The sequence below is a fragment of the Gossypium arboreum genome, chromosome 13 (assembly GCF_025698485.1).
Source record: "Gossypium arboreum isolate Shixiya-1 chromosome 13, ASM2569848v2, whole genome shotgun sequence".
NCBI lineage: Eukaryota > Viridiplantae > Streptophyta > Magnoliopsida > Malvales > Malvaceae > Gossypium > Gossypium arboreum.
The window spans coordinates 21,819,006-21,845,090 of NC_069082.1; the positions used below are offsets into that span (position 1 = coordinate 21,819,006).

Below are 26,085 nucleotides of genomic sequence, written 5' to 3' on the forward strand. Positions count from 1 at the left end.
TTTTCACACGGTTAGGGCACGGGCGAGTGACCTATGAATGTAAAATTTTTCTAAGTGTTTGGAAATTTTTATATATGATCGGTTTAGTTCCGAACCACTCTTAAGCATGTTTTAAGGTCTCTTAGAACCTTATAAAGGACAATGTGAATGTTTACGAATGGTTTTTGATAATGAATGCATAAATGTATGTGAATGAGATGTGTTATTCATAATGCCTCATAGCCCTATACTGGTGTCGGATATGGGTTAAGGGTGTTACATATATTGGTATCAGAGCTACGGTTTAGTCGATTCTAAGACTAACGTAATGAGTAAGAGTCTAGCTATACATTCCATTTATATAAACTGTGATAGTGTGATGATTCTTGATAGTTAAAATATATTTTTATATAGCAAATGGATTCTGAAAGAGCCGTCGCTGACGATGTTGAAAGTAATGCACCCGCTCTCGCTCATGGGGCAGTGCAGTTTGATTCTAGGCTTATTTCTAGTAGTCAGGGAGGAGAGGCTAAGCAAGCCTTCTTCCAAATGATGAGTGAGTGGTTCATGGAATTCGTACGAACGAATCCAACTACTCAACAACCTCTACCCCTACTTTTTCATCAACAAGTCCCAGTTGTGTCGCAAGTGATAGATCCAATCCGATTGAGTAAGTCACCTGTTGATAAGATTCATAAACACGGGGCTGAGGAGTTCCGGGATACAATTGATGATGATGCTGAGAGAGCTAAGTTTTGGCTCAAGAACATGATCAGAGTATTTGATGAATTGTCCTGTACTCTAGATGAATGTATCAAATGTGTTGTATCTTTTTTGAAAGATAATGCGTATCGTTGGTGGAAAACATTGATATCGGTAGTTCCTTAAGAACGGGTTACTTGGGAGTTCTTCCAATCTGAATTCTGAAAGAAGTATATAAGTCAACGATTTCTCGCTCAAAAACATAAAGAGTTTCTGGAGTTGAAACAAGGTCGAATGAATATGACTGAGTATGAAAGAGAATTTGTATGATTGAGCAAGTATGCTTGGGAATATGTGTCTATTGAAGAGATCATGTGTAAACGATTTGTTAACGGGTTGAATGAAGATATAAAACTTCTAGTCGAGATTCTGGAAATCAAAGAATTCGTTGTTTTAGTTGAAAGGGCTTGTAAAGCCGAAGATCTCAATAAAGAAAAGAAGAAAGCAGATTCAGAAGCTAGAGATACTAGAAAGAGAATGATGAATAAGCCGTATTAGTCTTCATCTAAGAAATCCAAAGATTTGTATACTCGCCCAAATGCTTCAATGGGATATTCGAACAAAGATCGTGCTAAACAACACTCTGATTCTAAAGCTCAAGCTACACCAGTAGCTAGTGTTGGCAGTGTAAGAGACAACAAAACCGATTGTCAGCAGTGTGGGAGACGAAATTTCAGAGAATTCTGTGGCAAAAGAAATAAAGCCTGTTACAAATGTGGATTGTTGGATCATTTTATGCGGGATTGCCCAGAATTTATGGATAATTTATAGGAAAGGAATAGAAAATCAAATCGCAAATCATTTATCCAAAATAGAGAATGACACAAAACGATTAGAACTGAAGGAATAAAAGAGACTTTTGTTGACAAACAGTTATTCAGAATAGATATCCACAAAGTAAGGTTCAAAAGTAATGGTACCCCATGGTATGCTGATTATGTAAACTATATTGGTAAGGAAATTTTTCCACCAAAATTGTCATGGAAATAAAAGAAAAGAATCACGCATGAAGCGAAAAATTATATATAGGAGGACTCATATGTTTTTCAATAGTGTGCTAACTAGCTAGTAAGAAGATGTGGAGCAAAAGAGGAAGTAGCTGATATTCTACAAAGATGTCATAAATCCTTATGTGGAGGATAATTTGGCGAAAAAAGAAAAGTCCAGAAAGTACTCTAATCAGAGTTTTTTTGGTAAACCATGAACAAGGATTCATATGAGTTTGTACAAAAATGTGATAGATGTCAGAGAACTGGGAGTATATCAAGGAGGGATGAAATACTGGAAATGGGGATACTTGAGGTAAAGGTATTTGATGATTGGGGGATTGACTTAATGGGGCCATTCCTAAGTTCTTTTTAGAACCAGTAAATTTTATTAGTTGTTAACTATGTTTCAAAATTGGTCAAGGCTATGGTTTTTCCCATTAATGACACAAAAGAAATAGTTAAGTTCTTGACAAAAAATATTTTTTCCAGACTTGGAACCCCACGTGCATTGGTAAGTGACGAAGGATCCCATTTTTGCAGTAAACAGTTTGAGTCTGCTTTGGTGAAATACAGTGTACGACATCGAATGGCAATATCATATCACTCTTAGGCTAATGGTCAAGCATAGGTATCTAACCAAGAAATCGAACAAATTTTAGAAAAAAAATCATAAATCCAAATAGGAAAGACTGGGCGGAAATATTGGACGATACATTATTGGCTTACAGGACAACATATAAGATGCCATTAGGTATGTCTCCCTGCAAGTTAGTTTATAGAAAAAAATTGCCATTTACCAATTGAGATAGAAAAAAAAAGCATTTTTGGAAATAAACAAACTAAATTTAGATCCGAAATTAGCAATGAAAGAAAGATTATTCCAATTACAAGAGTTAAAATAATTCTGTTTTACGGCTTATGAGAACACCAAGATGTACAAGGAAAGGAGCAAATTCCAACATGACACAAGAATCCGAAGACAAGAATTCTTGCTAGGGCAAAAAGTTCTATTGTTCAATTCAAGGTTAATATTATTTCCTGGTAAACTTAAATCAAGATAGACGAGCTTGTATACCATAAATCAGGAAATGCCTTATAGAGAAATAGAACTCATCGAAAAAGAGGGATAATATTTCCTTGTAAATAGGCGTGTAAAACATTATTTTGGAGGAAGAATGAATATAGTCGTCGACACACAGTACTTACGTTGCAAATATTTATGAAGTTTAGGGGGAGCTGGAGAAAAAAATGAAAAAGACAATGATGAGGAAAGTGACGAAAGTGAGGACTTTGAAACGCAAAAGGAACACATTAGGACTTGGCTCACTTGTCATGATAGTAGAACCTTATGTCGTGACATTAGATGATCTTTAGAGTAGGTAAACTATCCTTGACATCGCGACACCATGGAAGGATGTTGTGACACCACTAAAGGATGTCGCGACACCACTGCGTAAACTCTGCTATCCGAATTTAAACTAACCACTGACGTTTGTTTTGTTTAGTTTTATTAGGTTTATAACTTTCTAACCCTATACTAAATAGGATTAAATTATAACTCTTTATTGTGTTATTGTTTTCTTTAAGAATAAATAGATTACTTAGCATCTACAACTGGTGAAATGCTCATTAATTTTGATGTGAAAAACTTATTAATTTTTGGAACAAAAGATTACAACAAACAATTAGATCTGAAGAATGGATATTCTTTGCAAGCTTTTCAAGCCCATCTATTGAATTCTAGGAGAGTGACATAGACAACTACTTGTAATAGCTACAACCTTATATAGACAACTACTTGCAATAGCTACAACCTTATACTCTAATCCAAGAACAAGGATTTGATCCCTTAATGAGGAATTGAAAAGGCATATTGGAAATCGCAACATAAAAGTAGTGGACTAACATTTGTTTGCTACCTAAAGAACCCATAATAGTTTCTATGGTACAAGAATTTTACCAAGCTTTAAAAGAAAGGGAAGCGAAAAGATCATTCTATGAGATATGATCTTTTGTCAAGATTAGAGGGGTTGAGGTAATGGTAACTGAAAGAAGTATCTATCAATTTTATGATGCACTGTATTATTATTGCGATTACCAGTATAAAATAGATCTCAAGGAGTTCAAAATCGTCGACATGAAGGAGATCCTGAGATTTTTGACGGAAGGAATATGGACATATCGGAAGGGCACAACAATACTATAACCTCCCAAACCCAACCTAGACGTTATGACCAAATTAGATACTTTCAGTAAATGGAAGAAGTGCTTCAACTTTTAAATTACCATTAAGATGGTGTCTATCAATATCATTCAATTTCACATACTTTACGAATTTCATTATGCAAGTATAGCAACCTGTTCAATATACATCATAGAAAACATCTCATGCAAATATATCATGCAAAAACTCAATATTTTAGCAAATCATGCTATTCAAACAACCTATCTCATATCATATAACACAATCATGCATCACAATCCCAATCACCTAGTTACACTGCCAAACTAGTAACTGTGCTAATACATCAATCTTTTAGGTCTCGAAACGTTCCTGGTTCGTCCACTTACAAAACTAATTATTTGGCTATTAAGCCAATCCAACTAGAAAGCTAATTCATCATATATAACATGACAATTATCAATTTCAAACAAGCTTATGAGTTTAGGACCCATACTTTATCTTTCGTTTTTTCGCAACATACTAGCGAATCTTCTGATTTTCCTTAATAAATATTAAAATGAACCTAATTCAAAAATCAATATAAATTCCATCAATTCATCCCTTAACCAGATCCTAAACACCCTTTTATGGGTTCAAACCAATTTTCAAAGTTTCTACTATTTTACGAATCTAAACTGGTAAGATTTCTTACATTGTTTTGATGAGAATCGCATGCGCGAACGTTTTTCGGCTTTACAGTTGATTTGGGGCATTCGGGTTTGCACCTAAAACAATCATATACTGGAAAATAAGTAGATAGTATTGATTAAAATCCATCATTTAATCAATCAATAACCTTTACCCAACAACTAGGTCGAAATAACAATCTACTTTACGTGTAATCGCACTTACGTTTCCCGATTTGTGAGATCCAAATGGCCAATTGATCAAGAACATTTTTACCTAAATGTTAGCAAAACAAAGTAGATAAATATAAATAAATATTTATATATATAATGAAATATAAATAGAACAATTTACATTTAATTTGCAAAATACAAATAATCAAATAAAATCGTAACAAAAGTTGAAATAAAAAAAGAAGAATAGAGATTTTACGAAACGTTGAGGCATGTGAAACACAGTCTCCTTAAGAAAGTTTTGGCTGCTTCTATGATACTTGGAGAAACCGTTGGTCGAATGTCTCCCAGGATACAACAACATAAAGATCAAAGTAGCAGCACCTCTGCAGCGATCAATGAATAAACGATGGCTTTTTCTATCATTGGAATGTTTGAGAAATACGAAGAGGAAAAAGAATAATTTTGAGAGCAACTGAATTTTGGTATGAAAAAATATTAGAGTGTGTCAAAAAACCTTCAGAAAACATAGCCTTTATAGGCACTGAAAATGTTGGAATTTTGGAAAATTTCCACAAAATCTGTCATTAAGGAGCCAACAAATCAATTTGATTAAAAATTAATGAAATTGATTGGAACCAAATAAATAAGATAAGTGTCCTTATATAAACAAATTGTGTTTGCTGAGGAAAAAATAATTTTGTGTTGGGCTAAAATATCTGCAAGCCCATTTGGGCCCGAATAGTTCAGAGGTTTCACGTTGCCCATGTCTTGTGGGTGCGCCCCAACCCTGTTGGGTTTGGACCTACACCCCCTATGCGTGAGGTTGTAACAACTTGATTTTGGACCTAGTCGGAACAATGGTTTTAGGACCACAAATCTGACATAGTAAAATTCATTTTTATCATATTTTTATGGTCTACAGTTTTATGGAATTTTTCTGTGAGAATTTTGTTTGAAAATTTTGACGTTTGGGCAATTAATTTAGTCAAAATGACTAAATTGTAAAAAGTGCAAAACTTGAGTTCTAAAAGCTAGAGGTGTCCAATTGTTATGAAATTTTAAATTGGAGGTCTTTAAATGGTAATTAAACCATTGGATAATTTTTTGGACAAAAATGGATATGAAATAGGTGAAATAAAATATTTTTAAGTTAGAGGCATTTTGGTCATTTAGTAATTAAATGACTTAATAAACAAAATAAAAGCCAAAATTTCTTGTCCATCTTCTTCCTTGGCTGATTTTTACATGAAGAAACCATACCTAGGGTTTTCCAAGCTTCTAAGCTCGATTGTAAGTCCGTTCTAGCCTCGTTTTTAATGATTTTTACGTTTTTGAAATCCCTGTAACAAGATCTAACTATTTCTACCATTTATTTGAGTTATGATGAAGGTATAGGGTTTGATACATGTTAGAAATTTGTGTAATTTGATTTTTAATGGTAGATTATGCATGTTTATGGTTAGAGAAACAACTTTTGCTAAGTGATTTTCGATGAAAATGTCTAAAAAGACTAAATTGTAAAAGTTATAAAATATATAGTAAAAGTGTGTTTTAATGGAAATTTTGGGCTGTTATAGTTATGAAAATAATTTGGCTAGGCTTGTAGGTTCAGTAAATTGAATAAATTTCATTTTATGAACCTAGGGGAAAAAGTGTAAATATGTGAAACTTTAGGGACAAAAACCTAATTTTTCCATAATGTGATTTTTGGGTCACATTGAATAATGTGACTAATAAGTGAGCTAAATTTTATATTATAGATCAAGAAAAATGAAGTTCAAGTCTAGATCGTGGGAAAAAAATGTTGGACAAATAGGTTTATTTCGCTGTTGTCGCATCCGAGGTAAGTTCTTGTGTAAATAATTCAACATTATGTTATTATGTACCTAATGTTTTGATATTGCATGAAATGTATATTTATCCCTATGGATTTGATTAATGATGACTCGATGACGATTCGATGAAGAATTGATACCTCAAAATCCCGGTTGAACCTTAGGAATAAATAGGATATAAATATCATGACATTAGGGTTATATGTGATCCCATGTAAGACCTTGTCTGGGACATGGAATTGGCATTGATAGTAAGACCATGTCTGGGATATGCCATTGGCATCGATATGTGATCCCGTGTAAGACCATGTTTGGGACATGGCATTGGCATCGATATGTGATCCCATGTAAGACCATGTTTGGGACATGGCATTGGCATCGATATGTGATTTCGTGTAAGACCATGTCTGGGACATGGACTCGATATGAGGCATCGTGTAAGACCATAGCTGGGCTACCGGCTTCGATCTATGATCCCATGTAAGACCATATCTGGGATATGGCATTGGCATCTTACTATGCGTATGAGATTTCCATGGTATCCTTTAGTATTCCAAGTGGTTCAACGGGAAAGTGAATGGGTATGTCAAAGAAGAGACAGAGCATGTAAGTATTACGAATTCTGTACAGGTATGTACATAATTTATACATTGATTTTAAGATGTGGGGAGTTCATGATTTCCATGAGAATATTTTTGTGAAAGTCTTGAGATTATTGGTCTATATTTGTGATGTATGAAATACATGGTAAATTTGGTTCGAAATTGATTGATTGGCTTTTGGGCCAAAATTGAGTTATGATATAACATGTTTTATTCACACGAATTGTGATTCATCGGATATGTGAAAGAGGAAAGATTGTCATAATTGCCTATTAAAATGATTATGGGATGTTATGAGCTTTGAACAATTGAAAGATGTTAAACTATATTGTCGAAATGTAAATACTCATATTTAATATGCATGTTTATTATGTGGTTTGAAATGATTTTTAATTATTGTAGTATGTTACAACAAAAGGGTTTCAATTGTTGGGTTAATGCTCGAATATGTTAAATTATGCTTATAAGTTGATAAAGAAAATGTTGTGATTGAATAAGAATTATAACCATGAGATTTTGGTAAATTATAATACTTTGTGTTTTTATTGTTGAGTTAGATAAAAACTTGGTAAGTTGTGAATAAGTAAGTTATACTGTGGGACTTAAATGACATTTGTATGAATTTACATTATGTAAATTGTATGATTGAGGTTGTTTATTATTTACATGATAACTTACTAAGCTATATTATATAGCTTACACCCCTTCCCTTCCCATGTCTTATAGGGTTAATAAGCTAGCTCGAGTTGGAGATCACTGGGGATCCTATCACACTATCAAGCTATAATTACGGGTATTGATGAATTCAGGTAGTTTGAGTCTATGGCGTGTATAGGGAATTGGTCTTTTGGTTATATGTGTTATGTGACAGCCCTAAAGTGACCCTATTCGAGAAGTGGTTTCGGGACCACAAAACCGAGTCATAAAAATAATTAACCGTCATATTTGATGCTTATTATATGTATATATGCATGTGTGAAAATTTCATATTTGAATTATATGTATATACATTTGGGTCTAACTATACATGCCATTGTGTGTTTATTTGATAGTGTGGCGATTTCTGATAGTTAAAAATGTGTTTATTTATAGTAATGGATCCCGATCCCAACCGAAAGCGATGGTGATGATCTTGAGAGTGTAGCGCCTACTCCCGACAAGGGGCAGTCTTGGCGGACTCTCAACCTATTGCTAGTAATCGAATAATGACGGCTAGACAAGCTTTTTATAGCGTGATGAATGATTGGTTCAATCAAGATATTCGAACTAATACGGCTGTTCCACAACCTCCATTCCCGACTAATACAACCTCAAGACCTACAATACCTCCCAGAATCGACCAAATAAGGTCAAATAAGCCCCAGCTGATGTAATCCAAAACACGGGCTCTGAATTTAAAGCTACTGATAAAGTGATGATCTTTGAGCAAGCTGAATTTTGGTTGGACAACACTATTCGGTACTCGATGAACTATCTTGCACACCGATGAATGCCTAAAGTGTACTATCTACTTGCTACGTGATTACGCCTACTATTGGTGGAATACGTTGATTTCTACAGTGCCAGAGAGCAAGTAACTTAGGAGTTTTTCCAAACCGAGTTTCAAAAAAAGCATATCAGTCAAAGATTCATTGATCAAAAACGGAAGGAATTTCTTGAACTTAAACAAGGTTCCATGTCGGTTACTGATTATTAACGAAAGTTTGTAAGGCTTAGCCAGTACGCTCGAGAATGAATTTCTTTAGAAGCTGTGATGTGTAAACATTTTGAGGATGGACTGAACGATGATATAAAGCTGTATGTTGGCATTTTAGAAATCCGAGAATTTGTGGTACTTGTCGAGCGAGCTTGCAAAGCCGAAGAGCTCAGTGAGGAGAAAAGAAAAGCTAATATGGGAGCAAAGGAGTTTCGTACGAGATCTTCGGGAAAGCCCTTTCAACAGACATCGAAGAAATTTAGAGATGACTTAGGCCGATCTAGAGACACTTCGGGCTTTTCTAAACGAGATCGTGATCGACCCCCTGTGAGTGCACGAGTCACTTCGGTCGCCAGTGTTAGAAATGATCGTCGAGACAGAACGGAGTGCCAGTATTGTGGTAAATGGCATTCGGGGAGTTGTAGATTCCATGACCGCTCCTGTTACAAGTGCGGATCAGCTGACCACTTTATTAAAGATTGCCCGAGATTGTCTGAACAGAATGTAAATCAGAGTGGGAAATCGGGTGCTACTATTGCTCGGGGTAGACCATCTAGAAATACGGGCAATGCTAGTGGCGGTCAGAGAGGATCTAGAGATGCTACAACCAGATCTGAGGCTCGTGCTCCTGCTAGAGCTTATGCTATACGCGCACGCGAGGATGCTTCCTCGCCAGATGTTATTACCGGTACTTTTACTCTCTTTGATACTAATGTGATTGCTTTGATTGACCCTGGTTCTACTCATTCTTATATATGTGAAACCTTAGCATCCAGTAAGACTTTACCTATTGAGTCTACTGAGTTCGTAATTCGGGTGTCAAATCCCTTGGATCATTATGTGCTTGTCGACAAGGTGTGTAAGAAATGCCCCTTAATAATCTGAGGCTCCTGTTTTCCGGCTGACCTGATGCTTTTACCGTTTGATGAATTTGATGTTATCCTCGGTATGGATTGGTTGACCGTACATGATGCAATTGTAAATTTCAAAATAAAAACCATTGATTTGAGGTGTGTAAATAACGAGATAATCCGAGTTGAGTCTACTGACTTGAATGGGTTGCCAGCTGTTATATCATCGATGTTGGCTCAGAAATATGTAAGAAAGGGGTGTGAAGCATACCTTGCGTATGTACTTGATGACAAAGAGTTAGAAAAGAAACACGAATCTGTCTTGGGTGGTTTGTGAATACCGGATGTTTTTCAGAAGAATTACCGGGTTTACCACCTGTTAGGGAGGTAGAGTTTGGTATTGAGCTTGTACCTAGTACTACACCGATTTCGATAGCTCCGTATCGTATGGCACCAACTGAGTTAAAAGAGTTGAAAGCTCAGTTGCAAGAGTTAACGGATAGAGGTTTCGCTCGACCAAGTTTCTCACCTTGGGGTGCACCAGTATTGTTTGTGAAAAAGAAGGACGGAACCATGAGGTTGTACATCGACTATCGTCAGCTGAATAAAGTGACAATAAAGAATAAATATCCGTTACCGCGTATTGATGATTTGTTTGATCAACTAAAGGGAGCCTCGGTGTTTTCAAATATAGATTTGAATCGGGTTATTATCAGTTGCGAATTCGAGATTCGGATATACCCAAAACTGCTTTCAGAACGAGATACGGTCACTACGAATTCTTAGTGATGCTGTTTGGGTTCACTAATGCCCCCGTGGTATTTATGGATCTGATGAATCGGATCTTCAGACCGTATTTAGATCGGTTTGTAGTTGTGTTTATCGATGATATTTTGGTCTATTCGAGAAATGAAACCGATCATCTTGAACACCAGGATTAGTGTTGCAAATTTTACGGATAAGCGGTTGTATGCTAAGTTCGATAAGTGTGAGTTCGGTTGAGAGAGGTTAGCTTCTTGGGACATGTGGTATCTGACGGGTATTCGAGTTGATCCGAGCAAAATTTCAGCCATACTTAACTGGAAGCCTCAGAAATATTATCAAGTTCGAGCTTTTGGGACTTGCGGTTACTACAGACGCTTTGTAAAGGGTTTCTCGATGATAGCCACACCAATAACGAAACTACTTCAGAAAGATGTTAAGTTTGAATGGACAGAAAAGTGTCAGAAAAGTTTCGATCAATTGAAAACTCATTTGATTGAAGCTCCAGTACTAGTGCAGCCCGAATCAGGTAAAGATTTTGTCATTACAGTGATGCATCCTTACTTGGGTTGGGTTGTGTATTGATGCAAGAAGGTCGAGTTGTAGCTTATGCGTCGAGGCAATTAAAGCCACATGAGAAAAATTATCCAACCCATGATCTCAAATTAGCCGCCATCGTATTCACTTTGAAAATATGGCGACATTACTTATTTGGTGAGAAGTGCCATGTATATTCGGATAAAAAAAGTCTCAAATATTTGATGACTCAAAGAGACTTGAATCTGCGACAAAGACGTTGTCTTGAATTGTTGAAAGATTATGAGCTTGTCATTGACTATCACCCGGGAAAGGCTAATGTGGTTGCGGATGCCTTAAGTCGTAAAACACTGTTTGCTTTACGAGCGATGAATGTACACTTGTCTGTTCTATCCGAAAATGTGTTAGTAGCTGAAATAAAGGCCAAACCATTGTTGATTCATCAAATTCGTGAAGCTCAGAAAGTCGATGATGAATTGGTTGCAAAACGGGCTGAATGTGTTTCGAATATGGAATCAGAGTTTCAAATTGATGATGACGATTGTTTGAGGTTCAGAAGTCGTTTGTGTGTTCCAAGAAATTCAGAACTTATTTCGATGATTCTGAACGAAGCTCATTGTAGCCGAGTGTCAATGCACCCGGGGAGTACGAAAATATACAACGATCTGGGACGTCAGTTTTGGTGGCATGGTATGAAACGAGACATTTCCGAATTTGTTTCGAAGTGTTTAATATGTCAACAAGTGAAAGCGGAACATCAAGTGCCTACAGGTTTACTTCAGCTGATCATGATACCTGAATGGAAATGGGATCGAGTCATGTTGGATTTTGTATCTGGGTTGCAAGTGTCGGCAAGTAAGAAAGATGCGATTTGGGTTGTTGTTGATAGACTGACTAAGTCGGCTCACTTTATCCCCGTACGTACGGATTTTTCATTGGATAAACTAGCTAAATTGTATGTTTCTCAGATTGTAAGATTACACGGGGTACCTATTTCTATTGTGTCGGATAGAGATCCGAGGTTCACCTCGCGATTTTGGAAGAAATTGCAAGAAGCCTTGGGTACCAAGTTGCATTTTAGCACCGCTTTTCATCCACAAACCGATGGTCAATACGAGCGGATAATTCAGATACTCGAGGATTTGATGAGATGTTGCATCCTTGAGTTTAGTGGTTCATGGGAACGATATTTACCTTTGATTGAATTCGCTTACAACAACAGTTTTCAATCAAGTATTAAGATGGCACCTTACGAGGCTTTGTACGGTCGTAAATGCTGTACACCATTGTTTTGGACCGAGCTCGGTGAAAGTAAAATTTTCGAAGTTGATTTGATTAAAGATGCTGAGCAGAAAGTAAAAATAATTCGTGAAAGTCTGAAGGCAGCATCCGATCGTCAGAAGTCATACGCGGATTTAAAACGAAGAGATATTGAGTATCAGGTGGGAGACAAAGTGTTTCTTAAGGTTTCACTTTGGAAAAAGATACTCAGATTTGGCCGTAAGGGCAAACTGAGTCCGAGATTCATTGGGCCGTATGAAATCTCCGAACGAGTTGGTCCAGTTGCATATAGGTTGCTTTTACCCCCTGAACTTGAAAGGATTCACAACGTTTTTCATGTTTCGATGCTTCGACGTTACAGATCTAATCCTTCGCACCTAATTAGTCCATCAGAGGTTGAAATTCAATCTGACTTGAGTTATGAAGAAGAACTGATTCGTATCCTAGCTCGTGAAGTGAAAGAGTTGCGAAACAAAAGGGTTCCGTTAGTAAAGGTGTTATGGCTCAAACACGAAATCGAAGAAGCTACTTGGGAAACCGAGAACTCTATGAAAGAACGATACCCAAACCTATTTACCGGTAAGATTTTCGGGGACGAAAATTTCTTAACTGGGGGAGAGTTGTGACAGCCCTAAAGTGACCCTATTCAGGAAGTGGTTTCGGGACCACAAAATCGAGTCATAAAAATAATTAACCGTCATATTTGATGCTTATTATATGTATATATGCATGTGTGAAAATTTCATATTTGAATTTTGTTAATTGTAAGTGAATTTTATTAAATAGGACTTCTGTGAGAAAATTTAGAAATGTGCTAGACAAATGTAAAGTGGCCTATTAATGCATGTTATAAAAATGATGGGGTTGCATGTCAAATTACCCAAAATTTGAGCTAGTGGCTGGCCATGCCATGGGTTAAAATGTATTATAAACAATTATATGTTAGTGTTTTATGTTAGGAACAATAAAATAAAGAACATGGGTAATAAAACAATAGTGGTTAGTAGGAGGAGAAACAAAAAAATTAGCTAGGTTGCTCCTCCATTGCCGTGAATTGAAGGAAGAAAACAAAGAGAAAAAAAATGTGTTCATCTTTTAACATCCTTGGCCGAAAATGCTAAGAAGAAGGGGGAAAGGGAAGCAAATATTCGGCCACTCCTTCTAGTTTTGAATAAGGTATGTAATTCATGGTAGCTTTTGGAATTGTTGAATGTATTAAGCTAGTTACTAAGTCCCTTAGTTAGCCCATGTCCAAATTTTGGATCTTGTTGGTAACATGAGTAATTGGTCATGAGATGATGTTCAAGAAATGGTTGTTGTTCATGTTATTTGGATGAGTAATGTATGTGTTTTGAATTGATGGAATGGAGAGGATGCTTTAATTGTGTTATGAACAATTAAATGTTAAATTAAGGTTTGCTAAGCTAGCTATTGAGGTGAGGTGCAAATGTTAGTAACTGATTACTAGTGTATATGTGTATTAGCCGAGTTTTGAACTTGAAACAAAATGGTATTTAGTCAATACAAGTAACCATATTTGTAGAATGTATTAAGTATATAATCGGCCTCAACTTAGACATGCATATTCGGCCACATGAATGAATACATAGGTTGATGTTATGCGTTCGCTATAGGTAAGCATATTGATAGCTTTATCTTGACTTAGAAAATCGGCTAAAGGAGAATATTGGCTAATATGTTGAATTTGATTCATGATTTCATACATATATGACTCTAATGCCTAATATATATGGGCTAAGTACCTTGAATTTCTCTTTGATGTTCAAAATGATTAAATCAATTTATTTGTTAAATTAAGCTCAAGAGCAAAGGGGAACTAAATCCGATAAAGGAAAGGAAAAGGTGATCGAATAGCCGTTGAAATCGTTCGACAACATCCGAGGTAAGTTTTTGAGTAATGGAACTTAGATTATGATTCGATTAGGTCAAGATATATAAGCATGACAAATAAACGGTGATATAATGATTCTACTTGAATTATATATTGAGGTGATTAGTTTATACCTATGACGGGTAGCCGAATGTGTATAGAGATCATGTTATAAAGCCAATCAAAATCATGCTCTTTGTATGTGGCTATTGAGCCAAAATTGGTAAGTGTGATAAGTGTCTTGTGTTTGAGCTTTTGTAATGAAAATGAAATATGGATGTGTCATGATTTATTGATATATGTGCATGGTTATTCGAATGATATCTGGGCTAAGTCCCGAAGGCTTTTGTGCGAGTTGCTATATCCGGGCTAAGACCCGAAGGCATTTGTGGTAGCGACTATATCCGGGCTAAGTCCCGAAGGCATTTATGCTAGTGACCATATCCGAGCTAAGACCCGAAGGCATTTGTGCGAGTGGTAATATCCGGCTAAATCCCAAAGATACTTGGGTTTGGAAGTGAGCGATCTTGCTGTAATAATTTCAATTAATACGCTCATAACATCCAAACGATAAGGTATGTTTCGTATATGCATCGGAAAAGTCGATTCGTTTTAAATAGTATTCATTCAATTGATTAACGAACTTTCGGCCTTTAGTTAGGTTTGATACCTTGTGTATGAATATATTGATTGAAGCATGAAGTAAGTATGATTATGAGAATGTGCATATATGAAGTTATTCATTTAGCCATATGAATGTTATACCTTAGCCGAACTAATTTCATTATTCAAAACTTACTAAGCATTAAATGCTTATTCCGTTTCTTTGATTCTCTGTTTTATAGATTTTGGTTCGTCAGCTATTTCTACTCGGGATTGTCGAAGTCGAAGTTGTCCACACTATCAAAGCCCTTTTGGTACTCTTTTAGTTGAACTCTGAAAATGGCATGTATAGGACCGCCCTTTTGTTGTTGGTCATGTACCTTTTGGTATTGTATAAATTTGGATAGCCATGCGAAAATGGCTTATATATCTTGAGCATAGCATTATAATATTTTTGTATATTGTTCGTTGAGTGGTATGGAAATGCTTGGTAACGATTAGCCATTGGAATGGTTAATCACGATCATTTTAGTGCTATGTACGACAAATGGCTAGTTGATCCATGGAAAATCATGAAATAGGTATAGTCTACCTTAAAAAAAACAGATGCTGACAGCAGCAGTGATGTGAATTTAAAAATCACTAAAAATAGTAGGAATGAAATTAAATAGCTAATAAATTATGTAATCGAACCTTGATGAGTCTATTTTCATATGGAAGAAACGAAACGATCATATGAGCCGTATTTTAAGGGATGTTTAAGTTTTCATGAAACAGGGCCAGAGCGATTTCTGGATCCCCTGTTCTGACTTTGGAAATTCACTATAAATTAACCAGAGATAATTAGAAGTCATGCCCTATATTTACAGATTCCTTTTTGAGTCTAGTTTCTTTAGAAACAAATGGTATAAGTATTGAAGCCCTGTACAGGAAGATATCTAAGTCGTAATGCATGAAGATCAGAGTAGTCAAACCCTGTAACAGGGGAGACTTTAACTAATAAACTGTACTAATTGGCCTGATAAAAAATTCTAGAAAAAAACTTGTAGATAGATATATGAGTCTAGTTTCAGGGAAAATTTACAGAATTAGCTTTCGAGTTTTGGAACTCGAGATATGATTTTTAAGGTGACAGTGGCGCAGTTAGCCAGCTTGTCTGGAAATGGTAAAATGAACTGTATAAATACGTGAATTAAGTCTGTTAACACCTCGTGTCCGACTCCGGCAACGGTCTCGGGTACGGGGTGTTACATGTTATTATTGATATGGCCAAATGTGCTGGCCTATAATGGATTGTTGTTCTAATTGTATATAGCCATGAATGATGGCTTATGTTGATTACAAGTTTATTCATGTGTTAATGCCCTCTTGTGAATGAGATGTCAATATATTTCAATAGGCTAAGTATGATATGTTTTGTGCATTTGAATTGATATAAGTGCATGTGTGAATAAGGGTGGCAAATGGCTTGGTAAATAGCCTTGTTTTTGTCCACACAGGTGGACAGATCGGCGTGTGTCTAGGCCATGTCTGACACACAGTCTTCCCTATGGGCGTGTGATCTGGTCGTGTGTCCCCTGCATCTTAATTGTTGTAAAACAGAATGCCCAATAGTAAGCACACAGGCAGAGACATGGCCGTGTGACATCAAATTGTTGATGATGTCATAAGTAGAGAGTTACACGGGTTAGGGACACGGGCGAGTGTAACCACACGGCCTCTCCACACGATGTGTCCCAAGCCACACGGGCATGTGACCCCTATTTTTATGAAAAAAATTTTGTGTTAGGCTAAAATATCTGCATGCCCATTTGGGCCCGACCGGTCTGGATATTTCGCGTCACCTACGTCGTGCGGGTGCACCCCAACCCTATCAGGTTTGGATATTGTAACACCCCTAACCCATAACCGTCGCCGGAATAGGTGAAGAGGCATTACCGAACTTATACCTCAATTCAAAACAATAATTTAATCAAATAACATTACATTTCAGTAATTATCACTCATTCACATTCAATATAAACTTAAATCAAGCATACGAAGCCTTAGTCATGCATTCGGGACTAAATTAATAACATATAAAAAGTTCAAAAACTTATAAAATTTTCAACCTTTCAAGTATCACATGCCCGTGTGAACAGGCCGTGTGCCTCACATAGGTAATAGACACACCCGTGTCTTAAACCATGTTGAAACAGGGCATAGATACTGACTTGTGTCACACAGCTGGCCACACGTCCATGTGTCACACACGACCAATAGACATGCCCATGTGTCCAGGCCATGTCAAAATTGTAGGGTATACTGACTTAATTTTGAAGGTACTCCAGGGGACGCACGGTCATGCATCGTGACCGTGTGTCACACACGGTCATGTATCGTGACCGTGTGTCACACACGGCTAAGACGCACGCCCGTGTCTCTGCCCGTCTGGAAAAAATAGGCTATTTGCAAAGCCATTTTGCCACCCTAAAAACACAATCATTCACCAGCCTATATACCCAGATTCCATAACCCATATGGCAAACATTTCATATACAATATGTACCAACTCAACTTGTTATGCAGTTAGCTAATTAATACCATGCAATATCCATTCATTTAACAAATACACATCAATAACTTACTTGCATATTTACATTCCAACTTTACCTTACCAAAACATATCATATTTAAACAAATATACATAACTAATATTTAGCCAAGTTAAGCCAAATCAAATGGCTTAAATATATCAATGCATATAAGTTTCAATAGCTAAAATAACTCATATATCTCATTTAATCAACTAGCCTATACATGCCATATTATCAATTTCAAAGAGTTCAAAAATACCAATTCAACTCCTGGATAGTGTGATGAAATCTTCGATGACTTCCAACCCGAGCGAGCTTTCAAATCACTGTAAAATACGAGAAATAAATAGAGTAAGCTAATAAGCTTAGTAAGCTCGTATAACTAGTATGTACTATATACCATTTAACAATTAATTCACAATTAGATAAGCATGAATACATATAAATCAGCTCCATCAAAAATTAACACATATTACAATAAAAACTTGATCATTCCTGTGTGTATTCATTGGTTTTCACTTACGTATCATATGAAATTATTAAACATTACTTACTTGTCAAGCGTGTCACTATACCTAAATTGATTCATGTTATCATTTCAATTCTCGTACCGTTATCTTGTCCGTTGAACCATGGAAATAACATCAAATATTCTATAATTTGCACACTAATGGGCATATATGTGGTTAAACCACCTATATCTCGATTCACATATAACATTTGTTCGTATGTCAAAATAACCTATATTATCACTTCAATACAATCCAACCAAATTTGCCCAATGCATAAGCATATAAAATCTCCAATAGATTAGTCTCATTATATCAATGTAAACATCAAGTCACCATATCAGGAAAACAATAAATATTTAATCTCAAGTACATATAACTTCATTCCATATTTAATTCATCAAATAACATCAATACCATGTAATTCATATAACATTATGGCAATTCATTTTATTCGTATAAACTGTAATTCATTCATATAATTAGTAGTTCATCCGTATAACCAGTAATTCATTAGTATATCAGTAATTTATCCGTATCAATAGTAATTCATTCATTTCAACAGTAATTCATTCATTTCAACATAGCTTATTTAGATGATCGGTAAGAGTAATTATGCCTATTGAACTACGTAGGATATGGATAGGTACTCGGGTGATACACACTAAGTGTATTTATCGGTAATCCGTCAATTCATCATCATACATGCTCTTTTTCGAGTCATGTTTGGTATCCTCCTGAGCTGATAAACAATAAGCACTATTGAGCTGAAACAGTAAGCTCTTTTGAGCTGAACAGTAGGCTCATACGAGTTGAAACGATAAGCTCCAATGAGCTGAAACAGTAAGCTCTTTCGAGCTGATATATCAGTAAGCTCTAATGAGCTGAAACAGTAAGCTCTTTCAAGTTGATATATCGGTAAGCTCCAATGAGCTGAAATAGTAAGCTCGTACAAGCTGTGGTGAGTCCGTAACAAATGCAGGAGCTCGACCAAAACGGTAACTCTAGTGACATGTCACTTGTATCTAACAAATTCTTACGGTTCAAATGGGGCTTGGTAATTATCCAACTTCATCATTTAAGCATTCAATGATCAGTAATTCAATTTCTCAAATCATGTATATATATTCAGTTCAATTAAGTACATACATTTAAATACTCAATTCGCATACTCAATGCACATTATCTTACCAAATCCATATAACATTTATAACAATTGCAGCATTTCACTTTCATTCTTGTAAATAGTAATTCAATCATATAATTGATAATTCAAATTTCAAGTGGATTATTCATTCAACTTATACACATACATTTTAACAATTACATGTATTAATAGTTCGATTCTAGCTATACAAACTTACCTCGAGTTGCTCGAATAAAACTATTGGCTATTCGTCCACTTTTCGTCTTTCCCGATCTAGTTCCGGTAATTGCTTATCATGATCTAGATATAATATCAAACTCAATATATTAACTTCCAAATTATTCAATTTAACATATAATACGTATTTTGGCAAAATAATGCTTTTGCCCCTAATGTTTACAATTTAGTCATTTTCACGTAAAATTGCAAATTCATGCAATTTAAGGACAACCCATGCTAGCCAAATTTTACCCATACTACTAATAGCCCATATTTTCAATTTAATCACACATCTAACCATGAATTTTACACTTTTATTAATTTAGTCCTTAATTGACATTTTTGTCAAAAATCACTTTATAAAACTTTTTAATCTAGCTTCAAACATTAAGAATCTATCATAAAACATATAAAAAACCAAGCATTCAACAATGGCATCATTCAAAACCTATAGCAGTTTCAAAAACGAAGGTATGGGCTAGCTAGATTAAGCTGCAACGAGCTCAAAAACGTAGAAATCATTAAAAACTGATCAAAAAAACCGTACCTAAATGAGCTTGAGAAGCTTGGCCGAACATAAAGCACTCCCATGGCTGGTTTCTTTTTCATTTTTCGGTTGAAAAATAATAGGTGAAAGATGACACCTTTATTTAATTTATTTTTACTTTACTAATTATCAAATTACATATTTAACATTAAAAATTCATTCAATTTACAACATTACCAAACCATTTTCAGCCACTAACTCATAATTGGATTAATTAACACATAAGGACTTCCTCTTTTAAAATCCTATAGCATTTAAACATTTTGAACTAATAGAGCACTACTTTTACGCTTTATGCGATTTAGTCTTTTTTATCAAATTAAGTACTAAAACGGTAAAATTTCTTTACGAAATTTTTATACTGTCATTCTCTCATGCTGTAAACCTTAATAAAATAATAAAATAAATATTTTGACTTCGGATTGTAGTCTCGAAACCACTATTCTAATTAACCCTAAAAACGAGCTATTACAAACATGCACACCTTACGCGCGAGGCAGGGTTTCAAGCTTAATCATTCAATTACCCTTCAAGAGGGTTCACATATATATACACATCTCACACTTGGTATTTAACCAATGTAGGATCTAAGCTTTTACTTTTCCTCAACAAATATTTCCTAGTAGCCTACTTTGAGTACCAATTTCTCATTCATCACTCAACCATTTTGAGCATATGATATACCGTTGTAAAGGTCTCATGGAGTAGAATATGAAACCATAATATTATGATTCAAATTTCCACCTTTACCTATTGATAGTATGACTCAAATTTCCATAAAAGTGTAATTTTCCAACAATTTCCCACATGAATGAAAATTGATAGTTTTTATCGAAAACATTGCCTCGATGTGATGGTAGAATCTATGATCGATAGTTTCATAGGATAGGTGGGTATCCACCCTTGAACTGTCCCTTGTGAAATTAGATTTACTTTACTAGTTGACTAGTAAACGTGATGTCCTTGAACTATTCTACTGTTTGTGTAAACGATGATATACCTCACACAACTATCTTCCTAGTAAGGTTTTAGTTCTTGTGGGTATGTTCATATAGTCGTGAACATCTTCTGGTTTTGTAAGAGTTTTAGAGAACTATGTCCCAATAGTCTCCTCGAAGCGGCCCTACTTCACTTTCACATAGGTGGCTTTTGTTGCTCGCCTCACTGAAACACACAATGGTCATTAAAAGCATTGCTTAACCTCTCCCCCTTTTTAGTCACTATTTACATCATAGGAAAAAACTTGGGATAATAAACCCCTACAGTGACCTCCCAAGGTCTAGGCAATTAGGTTGTCCCTTTGAACCTTGATCTTGGGATCTCCAGTCAACTAGGTTGGGTTTTCCTTCACATAGTGCCTTTAATTTCCATGGGCTTTAGTCCCATTACTTTCAATGTTTTATCAACTTGATCTCGATTTAAACCTTTAGTTAGTGGATCTGCAATGTTATCTTTTGATTTTACAAAACTAATAGAGATAACTCTATTTGAGATCAGTTGTTTAATGATATTGTATTGACATAGCATATGTCTCAACTTACCATTATACATTGCATTCTTTGCTCTACCAATTGTTGCTTGGTTATCATAATATATGCATATTGTGGGCACAGGCTTTGGCTAGTCAGGAATATCTTCTAAGAAGTTTTGAAACAATTTTGCCTCTTCTCTTGATTTTTCTAGAGGTACAAACTCAAATTCCATTGTGGATCTGGTTATAGTCGTTTGTCTTGAGGAGTTCCATGACAAAGCTCCTCCTCCCAATGTAAAGACATATCGACTTGTGTCTTTGGTATCTTGAATATCAGATATCCAACTGGCATATGAAAATCCTTCTAAAACAACAGGATCTCTGGAGTAATGTAATCCATAGTCCCGAGTATATCTGAGATATCTCAGTATCCTCAAAATTACTTTCTAGTGGTTTTCCCTTGGATTACTTGTGAATCTGCTTAAACTACTCACAGTGAAAGCATGATTTGGTCTAGTGCACCTCATAAGGTCCATTAGACTGTTTATGAACCTATCATATTTCACTTGGTTAATGCTTTCACCTTTGTTTTTGGACAGATGTTGGCTCATATCTATTGGAGTTCTAGCAATACTAGAATTATCCTTGTTAAATTTCGCAAGAATCTTGTCCACATAGTGTGACTGAGTCAATATGAGACCTTTAGATAACCTTTTAATTTGGATACCTAAAATTACATCAGCTAGTGCCATATCTTTCATGTCAAATCTTGAATTTAACATGTCTTTGGTACGCTTTACCATTTCATTGTTACTTCCAACAATGAGTATGTTATTAACATGTAAGCATAGGATTATATATCCAACATTGGTAGTTTTGACATACACACATTTGTCACACTTATTAATCTTGAAGCCATTTGTCATCATGACATTATCAAATTTTCATGCCATTATTTTGGTGCTTGCTTAAGTCCATATAAAGACTTCACCAATTTAAAAACTTTCCTTTCTTGTCCTAGAACTACATGACCTTTAGGTTGTACCATGTAGATTTCTTCATCAAGATCTCCATTTAGGAAAGCTGTTCTAACATTCATTTGATGTATTTCTAGATTCCGCAATGTGGCAATTGCAAGTATTATCTTTATAGAAGTTATTGTAGATACTGGAGAAAAAGTATCAAAGTAGTCAAGGCCTTCCTTTTGTCTATAACTTTTTATAAACAATCTAGCCTTGTACTTATGAATTGTTCCATTTACTTCTATTTTCAGTTTGAAAATCCATTTAGAATTTAATGGTTTAATTCTCGGAAGAAGATCCACTAATTCCCATGTATGATTTTGCATGATGGAATCCATTTCCCTTTTAATAGAATCTTTCCATGATGTGCTTTTGGATGATCGTATAGCATTATTATACGTTTAAGGGTCAGCCTCTAGCATAAAGGTTAGAAAATTTAATCCAAAAGACTTTTCGACCCTTGCTCCTTTACTCCTTATTGGCTCTATCTCAGTTTCAGCCTTGTTAGGACTATTTTCATCTATAGTCTCTAAAGTTCGTTTTGTTGAACTTGAATCAACATTTCTAGCTTTACAAGGAAAGATATTTTCAAAAAATGAAGCATTCTTTGATTCCAATATAGTATTCTTATGAATGTTAGGATTTTTCAATTCATACACAAGAAACCTATATGCATTGGTGTGATTTGCATAACCAATAAAAATACAATCCAGCATTTTAAGACCTATTTTCATTTTCTTTTGTAATGAAGCCATTACCTTTGCAAGACACCCTCACACTTTTAAGTGGTTGTAGGAAGGTTTTCTCCCTTTCCATAACTTATATGGTGTCTTGTCCCTTTTCTTATGGGGAACTTAATTTAAAAGGTAATTAATTGATAGAATAGTTTCCCCCACATGTTTTGTGATAACTTCTAGCAATGCGTTCATCATTTCCTTTAGAGTCTAATTTTTTCGTTTGGCTACTCCATTTGATTGAGGAGAGTATGGTGGTGTTACTTCATGAATAATACCATGTTGTGCACGTTGTTCACCAAATGGTTCGACATATTCACCACCACAATCGCTTCTTACCATCTTAATCTTTTTATTAAGCTAGTTTTCAACTTCTTGCTTATAGAGAATAAATTTCCCTATAGTTTCGTCTTTGCTGTTAAGCAAATACGCGTAACAATATTTTGTGCTATCATCAATAAAGTAATAAAATATTTAGTATCTCCTCCCGTTTGAACAAACTTTAAGTCACAAACATTGCTATGTATTAGATCAAGTAGTTTTATGCATCTTTCAACAGTTTGAAATGAAGACCTTGTTAATTTTTTCTCAACACAAGTTTCACATTAATGTGAAATGAAGGAATGTGCTTCAAGTTAATTAATCTATGTAAAGTATCATAATTAACATGCCTAAGCCTAGCATGCCATAAATCAAATGACTTAAGCATATAAACAGAGGAAGATGCAACATTTTTATTCATTGTCTTTGCTTTTACAGAGATTGCATTAAGTGTCCACATGTTATTTAATACATATCCCTTTGCCACATACATTCCCCCTTAGACAAAACTAGCTTCTGGGATTCAAAGACCATCTTAAAGCCGTGTACACTAAGAAGTGTCCCAAAAACAGGGTGCTTGTGTATTTCAGGCATATACAACAAATTTTGAAGCTTGAGTTCTTTGCCAGAAGTCATCTTCAAAACTACGGTACCCTTCCCTTTAATTTTAGAAGTTGCAGCATTGCCCATATAGAGTTTCTCCCCATTTTCACAATGTTGCAACTCAGAAAAAGAGTCTTCGTCACAGCAGATATGACATGTAGCACCTGTATCAAGCCACCATTCTCTTGGATTTGAATCAACCATGTTGACTTCAGAAATCACAACACATAAGTCCATATCTTCCACAACATTGATGGGAGTTTCCATTTTCTGTTAAGCAACAGAATCAAAATTAGAAAATTATCAACTTTTGTTAGACAACAGGAATCTAATAAAATTCAAAACCAAAGTTTATACGATCTAATAAAAAATACAATAAAACAATTCACCAAGTAGGTAACCCTGAAAGAGAGGTGGTGCACTCGGCATGCTTAAATACCAAATCTTTCAAAGAATGAATCCTAGACATGCATTTTGATATTGTCTTTTTAACTTTAACGTTGATAAATTTCCTTTTTTCAATTCTCAATTTAAAACCACAATTAGGACAAAAAAGAAACAAAAAATTTCCCTTTGATTTTGTTAAATGATAGAATTAAAGTTCTGAAAAAAATCAAAATCAATTTTGTTAAATGGCAGACTAAATCTCGAAACAAAATTAAGTAATTAAATCAAAATAAATTCTGTTAAATGACGGGAACAAATCCTGAAACAAAATTATTTGATTAAGTCTTCATTTGGAAACAAATTAATATTGAATAAAATCTTGTTAAACGGCGGGAATAAATCTCAAAATAGATTTTATTCAATTTAATTTCTCGTTTTGGAAATAAAATAAAAAATAATAAAATTTGCTAAACGGCAGGAATAAACCCCGAAACATATTTTATTTTTATTAAAAAACTCGTTTTTGGAAATAAAAATCAAAATTGGAAGAAAATCCATTGAACGGCGGAAATAAGTCCCGAAATAGATTTTATTCACTTTTTTAGAAAATTAATTAAAGAATATTTTTTTCGCCTTGGTGTTTCGTTCGCCTTGGATTAAAGAATTTAAAAAATAATCTGATCTGTTTAAAGACTATTAGAAAAAACACGTTAGTGAAACAAAATAGATAAATATAAATATAAATATAAATATAAATATAAATATAAATATAAATAAATATTTATATATATAATGAAATATAAATAGATCAATTTATATTTAATTTGCGAAATATAAATAATCAAATAAAAATGTAACAAAAGTTGAAATAAAAAAGGAAGAACAGAGATTTTACGAAACGTTGAGGCTTGTGAAACACAGTTATCTTAAGATAGTTTCGGTCACTCCTACGGTACTTGGAGAAATATTGGTCAAATGTCTCTGAGGATATAAAAACACAAAGATCAAAGCAACAGCACCTTTGCAGCGATCAACGAACAAACAATGCCTTTTTCTATCACCGGGAATGTTTGAGAAATATGGAGAGGAAAAAGAATAATTTTGAGAGCAAAAGAATTTTGGTATGAGAAAATATTAGAATGTGTAAAAAAAACTTCAGAAAAGATAGCCTTTTGTAGGCACTGAGAATGTTGGAATTTTGGAAAATTTCCACAAAGTCTACCATTAAGGATCCAATAAATAAGATAAGTGTCCTTATATAACCATATTATGTCTATTGAGGAAAAAATAATTTCGTGTTGGGCTAAAATATCCACAAGCCCATTTGGGCCCAACCGGTCCAGATATTTCCCGTCGCCCACGTCGTGCAGGTGCACCCCAACCCCGTCGGGTTTGGACATGCACCCCTTGTACGCGAGGTAAGGTTTCAAGCATAATCATTCAATTACCCTTCAAGGGGGTTCACATATGTATACACATCTCACACTTGGTATTTAACCAATGTGGGATCTAAGTTTTTACTTTTCCTCAACATATATTTCCAAGTAGCCTACTTTGAGCATCAATTTCTCATTCATCACTCAACCATTTTGAGCATATGATATACCATTGTAAAGGTCTCATGGAGTAGAATATGAATCCATAATATTATGATTCAACTCTCCACCTTTACCTATTGAGAATATGCCTCAAAGTTGCATAAAAATGAAAATTTTCCAACAGTACATATGTGAT

At 35.0% G+C, this 26,085-nt stretch overlaps 1 protein-coding gene across 1 annotated transcript; it reads right to left on the bottom strand.

Annotated features, from left to right (window-relative positions):
- Positions 1-22,236: 22,236 nt before the first annotated feature.
- LOC108465398 (uncharacterized) lies at positions 22,237-24,231 on the bottom strand. Its single transcript, XM_017765728.1, has 2 exons — positions 23,853-24,231; positions 22,237-22,451 (listed from the first exon to the last, which is right to left on the bottom strand). Exons 1-2 carry the CDS (start codon positions 24,229-24,231, stop codon positions 22,237-22,239), a joined length of 594 nt encoding a protein of 197 aa, XP_017621217.1.
- Positions 24,232-26,085: the final 1,854 nt, after the last annotated feature.

Coding starts and splice junctions, on each gene's coding strand:
- LOC108465398 (XM_017765728.1), bottom strand. CDS start 24,231: ATGGAAACTCCCATCAATGTTGTGGAAGATATGGACTTATGTGTTGTG. Junction 22,452..23,852: donor AGTTTTGTCTAAGGGGGAAT/GTATGTGGCAAA, acceptor CTTTTTCTCCAG/TATCTACAATAACTTCTATA.